Raw genomic sequence first — 9,189 nt, 5'->3', positions numbered from 1 at the left:
ACCTAGGATCTAATTCACGTGAGGTAGATGTTGCGGAGAAATTACACAAAAGTAATAGCAAAACTGAAGTAATATGATCGTGTCAAAACCTCCTAGTAATAAATCTAACAAATATCGGAAGTCTTTTGATTTTTTTAACCTATACCAACCTTTTTCATACGATGGCGTGCACAAACCCATCGTGCACTCGCTGAGTCGACACGCGGGCCTCTTGCTCGCACGCAATGAACTGTTCATCAGACAGCAGCAGTGGCTGGCATCACCGGCGCGGCGGTGCACGGTGCACCGCACGTACGCAAGATAACAAAAGCACGCATGTCGCTTTTCCAATCCAACCAGCAAAAAAGCAATCAACGGCGGTCCGATGCGAGCCGTCCGTCCCGATCCTCCTCCACCTCCACGTGCTCCTGCTCCTCCTCCAGCCCCCACTCCACCCCACAACCCTCGTGCTGCCCCGCCCTCACTCGCTCACAGTCACAAGTAAACCCGCACAGTCCCCCATGCCCGCCCACTGCTCGACGCAATTCCCCGACGGCTGATCGCGCCGCGCAGGCCCCCATGGCCTCCCTCCTCGCGCCGCCCGCCTCCACGCGCGGCATCCTGCCACCCCGTCGCCCGGCCCCGCGCGCCACCCAGACCCCCCGCGCCGGGCGCTCGTGCTACCGCTTCCGCACCGACGACGACGGCGTCGTGGACGTGGCCGTCGCCGCGGGGGAGGGCGGCGGGTACACGGTCGGTGTCGAGGTCCCGCCCCTCCCGGGCGCGCCCCGGCGGGGGGGCGGGCTGGTGCTCCGCCCCGCGGGCTCCGCCGAGGCCGTCCCGCTGGACGGCGCCTGCCCCGCGGCCGAGCTCTCCTTCCGCGCGGCCCCCGCGCCGTTCAGCCTCTCGTTCCTGCTCACGGACGGCGAGGGCGCCGAGATACGGACCCACCGCAGCACGCCCTTCTGCGTGCCGGTAGGCGTCGGGCCGGGCAGCCCCGCGCCGCTCGGCCTGTCCCTCTCGGAGGGCGGGGCCGCCAACTTCGCCCTCTACAGCAGGAGCGCCAAGGGCGTCGTGCTCTGCCTCTACGGCCGTGGCGGCGGCGGCGGCGGCAAGCCCGCTCTTGAGATCGAGCTCGACCCCTACGTCAACCGGACGGGCCACGTCTGGCACGTCTCGCTGAAGAGCGTGGAGGGGTACGGCAGCTACGGCTTCCGGTGCGGGCTGTTCGGCATGGGCCACCCATTGTTGGATCCGTATGCCAAGGTGATCGGTGACCTGGTTGCTGCCAATCCCCTTCATGTGAAGGGGGTCACTGCGCCGTCTATGAGTTGCCTAGGATCGTTGGCGATTCCACCGAGCTACAATTGGGGCAGGGACAAGCGCCCATGCTTGCCATTGGAGAAGCTGGTGGTGTACCGGGCAAATGTGGCCTTGTTCACCAAGGACAAGTCGAGCGGTCTGCCGGACAATGTTGCCGGTACTTTCTCCGGGGTGACTGCAAAGATAGAGCACTTTAGGAGTCTCGGTTTCAATGCCGTTTTGCTGGAACCAGTGTTCCAATTCGATCAGGTGAAGGGCCCTTACTTCCCGTACCATTTCTTTTCACCAATGGACTCGTATGGCGGTGAAGGCTCCAGTGCTTCAGCTATCACGGCTATGAAGGATATGGTCAAGGCAATGCACAGAAATGGAATAGAGGTCCTCTTGGAGGTTGTTTTTACACATACTGCTGAAGGAGAAGCAGATGGTCAGATGATATCGATCAGTGGCATTGACAATTCCTCGTATTACATTGCTGATGAGATTGCTGGATGCAAATCGAGTATACTGAATTGCAATTCTCCAGTGACTCAGAATCTGATTTTGGACAGCCTCCGCCATTGGGTGATTGATTTCCATGTTGATGGGTTTTGCTTCATCAATGCCCCTTTCCTGGTCAGGGGTCCACGTGGTGAATATCTTTCTCGACCGCCCCTTCTTGAATCTATTGCTTTCGACCCGGTTCTTTCCAAGACAAAGATCATTGCAGATCCTTGGTCTCCACTCGGCATATCTAACGTGCAGTTTCCATTCCCTCACTGGAAAAGATGGGCTGAGATGAACACAAGGTTCTCCATTGCTGTGCGCAATTTTTTGAAGGGAGAAGCTCTTATTAGTGATCTTGCTACGCGTTTGTGTGGTAGCGGGGACCTATTTTCCAACAGAGGCCCGGCATTTTCTTTCAATTATGTATCCAGGAATTCAGGGCTTACTCTTGTTGATTTGGTGAGTTTCAGCAATGGGGATCTTGCTTCTGAGTCGAGCTGGAATTGTGGTGAAGAAGGACCGTCGGAGGACAGTGTAGTTCTTCAGAAGAGGCTAAGGCAGATAAGGAATTTCATATTTATTCTCTTTGTTTCACTTGGTATTCCAATCCTGAACATGGGAGATGAATGCGGGCACTCCTCTGCTGGTTCGACATCATACAAGGATAGAGTTCCTCTAAACTGGAAGGCCTTGAAGACCAGTTTTGTTAAGGAAGTTACTGGATTCATTTCATTTCTAGCTGCACTCAGGAGTCGGCGAGGGGACATTTTTCAGAGAAGAGAATTCCTCAAACTGGAAAACATAAGTTGGCATGGGAACAATCTATCTGAACCACGATGGGAGGATCCTACTAGCAAGTTTCTTTGCATGCATATAATCGCAGAAAATGATGTTAATACACCAGAGTTAACCAAAGGTGACTTGTACATATGTTTCAATGCAAATGAGGAACCAGCAAGTGCTACATTACCTGCTCCTGCAGAAGGATCTGTGTGGCTACGTTTGGTTGATACATCACTTGCGCTTCCAGGTTTCTTTACAGCCGAGTCTAATCTGAAAGTACACCAAGTGCTAGGATATTCATCTTATGAAGTAAAAGCGCACAGTTGTGTTTTATTTGAATCAAAGAGGGATCTCCCCCAGTTTCTCTGATAAAGTAGTTAGTCTGTTGACGCCTGCTTCCTACTTTCAGAGCTTTGGTTGGAATAAGTTGGTCTGTACTGTAGCTGAGAATGTTTATGATAATAAAATGTAGCATTTGTCCAATGGATGGTATATCTAATTTCCAAACTGCCTCGAGCCATTGTTCTCCATATAAATTCTCCAAGTTTTGAAGCTAACCAGTTGCAGGCTTGCAGCCATTTACTACTCCAAGGAAGCACTCCGGTGCGCCTAATCACCTGGGTTATGTAACGACCATTTGATTCACTTGTGCAACTGCGCAAGCACCTGAGAAGATGGTGCATCAGATGGAAGGCAATTTCGGTGACCTTTCTCCTTCTGCACCTTTGCCACGCGTCTGTTTGCCTCCTTTGATCCCTCACCTCCCTTACCTTTTTTCTCTTTTGGTCAACCCTTCTGTCCATTCCCTCCGTCCAGTTTTATTAGTCCTCATTTTATTTTGGGTCAAAGTTTGATCAGATATTTGACTAGCAAAATATAAGTGATATGTCAAGAATACTATATTGTTGGTTTTGTATTTGAAAGTAGTTTCCAATGGTACTATTTTGTTAAATATAACTTATGTTTTATTAGTTAAATGTATGTTCAAAATTCGATTCAAAACACAAGGGGACTAATAAACCTGGACAGATGAAGTACTCATCTTGCCCCCATGCATGTGGCCGCCGCTGCACTTCTCTCTTTCGCTGCTGACCTTTGTCTCTCTATCTCTGGCACCAATGTGCATGTACGGTGGCATACACACAGCCACAGCTGGAAGGGCAATTGGCATTGGCATCCCGTTTGCTGCCGCTTCTCATTGCGAGTCCAACCTCTTAACGGTGGTGATGATTCTGGTAAAGAACTAGATTTTTTTTCCGCCTGACCCTTGTTTCTATACTCCATTTCTTTTATGCGTTCACTGAAAGGGAATTAGGCTTTATCTTTGACGGTGTCATTATTTCTTTCCCTACATTGCTGTCATGTCTATCTACTCTATATTATTTAAAACAGAATAAAAATCTCGTGGCATTTTACATTTCCACCAGGCAGATGGCAATAGTTGTGGATGCCACATCAACAGGCTCTGTCGTGGTCCTAAGTCTGACAGTAGTGTAGGGGGGTAAGTATGGAGAGGCAAGATCTTAGCTGTGAAGAAGTTGTAAGCACGCAAGGTTTACGAGTTCAGGCCCTTCTCGGAGGAAGTAATAGCCCTATGTCTCGGAGCCCGGAGGCGGTCGACTGGATTATATGAATATGGGTTATAGAGGTGCGAACCCTTGTCTCGGAGGAGGGGGGTGGCTTATATAGAGTGCACCAAGACCCCGGCCAGCCCACGTTACAAAGGGTTCAATGTACATTAAGGCAGGGCGTTACTGATAACGCTAGTAATAAAGTGCTATGATGACCATAAAAGCTATTTAATGACCGACCGTTAGCGTGCGGAGTGACTTCGGGTCTCCTGGCCGCCGAGTGGTTGGATCTTGGTCGAGTGATTGCTTCTTGGTCGAGCGTCTTCGAGTCTGTCGAGTGGAACACCTCCAAGTCAATTGAAAGGCGGTTTCTTCTAGAGATGTCCTTGGGTAGGGCAGTTAGGACAGGTCCATGATCCTACCCTAGGTACATAGCTTCATCATTAGCCCCCGAATGGATTGAGGTTTGAGTGGGGAAGGAGTTGAGAACTTCTCTGACTCGTTTTTCATGCCGTGAGCATATCTTGTTTCAGATCAACGGACCTGAGTGACGACAGCAACTTCCTTTTCAGTCGCCTTGATCCATTCTTAATTCTTCGTCGAGTGGGTTTCTTTACTTGTAAGGCTCCGAGTGACGGTGCGGAGGAGATCTTAGGTCTGACCAGTTGTTTGCTGCGCGCAGATTTCGCGGGATCCGAATTTTGGGAAGCGCGCGGGACGGGGGAGGCCGCAGTAATCGGATGGGATAGAGCGGAGCCGCCTCGATCCCCGCGCCACCTTTTTCGCCACGTATCGCGCGCGCGGTCGTTACGGGATTTGACAGAGCCGCCTGGGCCTACCCATCAGCCACTCGGAAGCGGCCTGATATAAAGCGCCCGACCGGAGTCTCCCGAACAGTGCATCTCATTTCCTCTTCTCTTCCTCACGCCCCTCCGCTGCGCTCGCTCTCACCCCAGCGCCACCGAACCATACGCGTCTCGTCGGCGACAATGGGGAAGGAGAAGACAGCGGCCCTGGAGCGGGCAAAGAAGGCGACAGCGAGGTCGAAGGGGAAGGCGACTAGCCGGGGTGGATCTTCCTCGCGGTCCGGCCTGCCGAGGGGCTGGATCCAGGGCGACTGGATCCACTCAAGGATCTCCCAAGAAGACCTCGACGACTTGGCCGAAGGGGGGCTGATCCCCTACGACTCGGCGCGGCTTCCGGGGAAGGAATATGAGCCGCAGCCTCGGGAGGGTGAGCATGTCCTTCTTGCCACCCACGTCGACCGTGAATTTTCCTTGCCCCCACACCCCTTCTTCCGAGGGTTTCTGAACTTCTTTGGGGCACAACTCCATCATTTTACCCCCAACTCAATCGTTTATCTTGCCGCTTTCATTTCTTTGTGTGAGAACTTTCTGGGTTGTCGGCCTCACTAGGGTCTCTTCAAGCATATTTTCACTTGTCGCTCCCAGACAGTAAAAAAGGCTAATCCGAGTGACGAGAGGACCCAAGTGATCCATATGTGTGGGGGTCTTGGCATCCAGACGAGAGGGAAAAGCTCCTTCCCGGCCATGATTCTTCCCGACTCAGTTCGCGGATGGCAGTCGACCTGGTTTTACTGTAAAGACCAGTCGACGCCAGGGCAATCGACTGGCCTCCCTCCCTTTACCATGGACCGAGTGGAAAAACCCTCCCCTTTGAAGGTGCTCCTGGAGGAGAAGGCGCACGTGAAGGTGTTGGTCGACCGAGTGGTCCAGCTTATTCGTGATGGGGTCACTGGTATGGATCTCTTGGAGGTCTTCCTTCGGCGGCGCATCCAGCGTCTCCAAGCCCGAGACCATCCAATGTGGATGTATTCGGGTCTTGAAGACTCCACTCGGATCCACCCGGAGGAGGTCGACGATGACACACTGGAGAAGTGGCTGTCTGGCATTACCGGGAATAAGGACAATCCCAGGGGAGCCAGGAGAGTCCCTCCATTCGACCAGTCCCACGCACTAGAGCAGGTCTGATTCTGAGTTTTTGCTTGTAATCTGAATTCACTCGCGTAGCTGCCTATATTGCGTCGACTGACTTTGATCTACCTGCTTTCTTTCAGGCCATTATTGAAATGTATTCAATGCCCAACGGGGAGCAAGAGCAAGCTCTGGAGGGCGAGGCGAGTGGCGGCAAAAGTGGCGAGTGGACTTCCGATGGTGAAGGGGATGGAGGAAGCGACGACTCAAGCGGTGGAGAAGAAGTCGAGTCGCCTCCTCGCAGGGAGAGGCGATCCAAGCTTGACCAAGAACGGCCGAGTGCCCGTGACAAGGCAACTGCTCCGGCTGGTCAGTCTTCGAAGCGCCCTCGGATCTCTTCACCAACCCCGACTGAGAAGGCGCCAAAGCACCCCAGAGTTGTAGAGCCGAAGACTCGGAAGGCGTTGCCGAAAATCAAGATTGATATCCCCGTCGCTTCCGCGTGAGTGCCTCTCTTTGCATTCACTCGACGCTCCGCGCTGTTTGTTTTTCTTGTTTTAACTGGACGAACTTTGGAACTGTCAGCGCTGCTACCTCCGGGACCTCAGCTTACAGGGACGAAGATGAGGTGATGGAGGATGCGTTCACTTCTAATCCGGGTATGATCCCTGCCATACTGTCTTTATTTTGGTCAATTCAACTGCAACGCGTACCATTGGGTGATGTGACTTTGATGATTGAACTTTGCATAGTTCCCAACGTTATTGACCTCCCTGATGATGATGAAGAGCCCGAGAGGCCTTCTACGAGGAAAAATAGGCGAGCTCCTGCAAGCGAGGCGCTACAGACGACGCCGAGGGCGGAACCAGTTGTTCAGGACACTGGCGATGTCAATCGGGGTTCTGTTACCTTCGCTGAGCCACTGTCGAGTGCCTTGCCTTCTCCGTCGACTGCTCAGGCCCCTGTCGACCCGCCTTTAGTTTTTGCGACCCATCATGTCCCAGAGGATGAGGTGAATGCTGCTAAGGAAGCCATACGCCAGGCGGGCATTATGATGGAGAAGATGAAGACGGTGCGGAACGCTAGCCAAGCCGCCTATGATGCCAGCTCGGCTCTCCAGAGCAACGTTCAGGTTAGTTGGTCGCCGCTTGTTCTGTTAGGATATGCTACCTGAAGATTCTTTCCAAAAACCTTTGCATCTGTACACCCACTGGGTGTGTCGATTGAATTTTTGGACTAGTGGGGGCACGCTGAGTGCACCCACTGGGTGTAGTCCCCGAGACTACGGTGGACTGCTGGCAGTTGACTGTAGTCTTTGTATTTTGCCGAATGTATAAACCGAACTGGTAGTTTATCTCTTCCACTCGATCTGGTCGAGTGGGATCAGAACCGGTGGGGGCACGCTAAGTGCACCCACTGGGTGTAGTCCCCGAGACTATGGTGGACTGCGGGCAGTCGACCGTAGTCTTAGTATTTATTGCCTTTATTGTTTTTTTGCTGTAAAAATAACTTCTCCCCTTTGATTTCAGAAATCTTGTGATCTTGGAGCTCGCTTTGCTGACTTGGAGAAGCAGCAAATTCAACTGAAACTTGACTTGGAGCTGGCCAGGACAGAGCTGCAAAAGGTCAGAGACGGCGCCGCAGGTAAGACGAGTTTGTCGACTGGTCAGTTTTAGGCTTGGGTACCCTTCTGCTATTTCTGAATCAATCATGATTTCTTTGCAGAAAAACTGAGAGAAGCTCTGGCGAAGAAGGATCAGGATTTGGCCGCTGCTCGTAAGGAGGCTGACGACAAGACCGCTCTGGCCGAACAGAAGCTGGCTTCAGTAGGCCAGTTGGAAGAAGAGAATACCAGGCTGAAGACCGCTCTGAATGACTCCAACAAGGAGTGCTCGCGCTGGAAGAAGGCGAATCTCGTCCAGGGCGAGAAAATGGAAGGCATCGCTCGCAGGAGGGATGATCTGGAGAGTTATCTCAGAAGTCTTGCCAAGAAGTTGTTCATCAAGCTTGAAGGTGCACATTCTGTTCCGACTGACCTTTTTTTTTAGTCGGCTCATTGTATGAAAATTGACTTATCCTTGGATCGTGAATGCAGAGTTTTGCCAGAACTTTGAAGAGGAGACTAGGCGGATCGAGCCTGGTTTGGATCCAATCAACTCTCCCGTGAAAGATGAAACTGCCATGAATCTGCTCTGTCTGGAATCTCGCATCGACAGTGCCATGGACTACTTGGCTCGACTGAAGGTCGCCATGTCGCGGATTGACCCGGCACTTTGGCCAGAGGCTGTGCTCCAAAATGATATCGAGTCCCTGATGACTCGACTAAATGAAATCCCCGACCGAGTGCAGGAGTGGAAGAAGTCGGCTGCTCGGTGTGGCGCTGACGTGGCTCTGTCTTTGGTTCGTGTCCACTGCAAGGAGGTGCGACAGGACAAACTGGCAGCAATCAAGGTCGCCAACACCCAGAAGCATGACTTCCGAACCTTTATGGAGACTTTCATCGCTGCAGCCACTCGGATAGCCGACGGCGTCGACCTGGATGAGTTCGTCAAGCCTGCCAGCCCTCCTCCCGCGGAGTGAACAAACTCTTACATCCCACCTTAAATTTGCCTGGGGATGCCGAGTGGTTTTTGTAACCGTTAAACTTTTTCGGGCTGCATATCCGAGTACTTCGATCCGTGATTTGGAACCTTTGAAATTTACCCGAACTTGGTTTACCGTTGAATATCTTTATGAATCTCCTGCTGAGTGAACCCATTCTTCATTCAAGACAACTTTTGCATTCGCAGCGCAGCTCCGAAGGAGAGGGAAGCAGTCGACCTATGTCTTGTATTTGTGGCGAAGCTCCCCAGGAGAAGGCGGTGGTCGACCCACACCCTGTTACTGCAGAGTGGGACGGAGCGCACATTGTATTTGTGGCGAAGCTCCCCAGGAGAAGGTGGCAGTCGTCCTGCCCCTCGTCGTCCTTGAGGAATGAGATGTGTTTCATACTTAGGCGAGTATTGGACTGCAGCTAAGCCCCCGAGTGGGAGGATTGCTCTCCACTCAGTAGGATTTTTTCAAACTTAGGCGAGTGCCGGACTTCAGCTAAGTCTCTAAGTGAGAGAACTTAG

At 52.4% G+C, this 9,189-nt stretch overlaps 1 protein-coding gene across 1 annotated transcript; it reads left to right on the top strand.

The window, feature by feature from the left end:
• The first annotated feature begins 386 nt into the window (after positions 1-386).
• Positions 387-3,054, top strand: DBE1 (debranching enzyme 1). Its single transcript, XM_048682169.2, has one exon. It carries the CDS (start codon positions 559-561, stop codon positions 2,938-2,940), a length of 2,382 nt encoding a protein of 793 aa, XP_048538126.2. The 5' UTR covers positions 387-558; the 3' UTR covers positions 2,941-3,054.
• Positions 3,055-9,189: the final 6,135 nt, after the last annotated feature.

This window comes from Triticum urartu, chromosome 1A (genome assembly GCF_056163025.1).
Source record: "Triticum urartu cultivar PI428250 chromosome 1A, HENAU_Tu73, whole genome shotgun sequence".
Lineage (NCBI taxonomy): Eukaryota > Viridiplantae > Streptophyta > Magnoliopsida > Poales > Poaceae > Triticum > Triticum urartu.
This window is presented reverse-complemented; position numbering and strand designations above follow the sequence as displayed.

Excerpts from the sequence above, each read along its gene's own strand:
- DBE1 (XM_048682169.2), top strand. The coding sequence starts at position 559 with ATGGCCTCCCTCCTCGCGCCGCCCGCCTCCACGCGCGGCATCCTGCCA.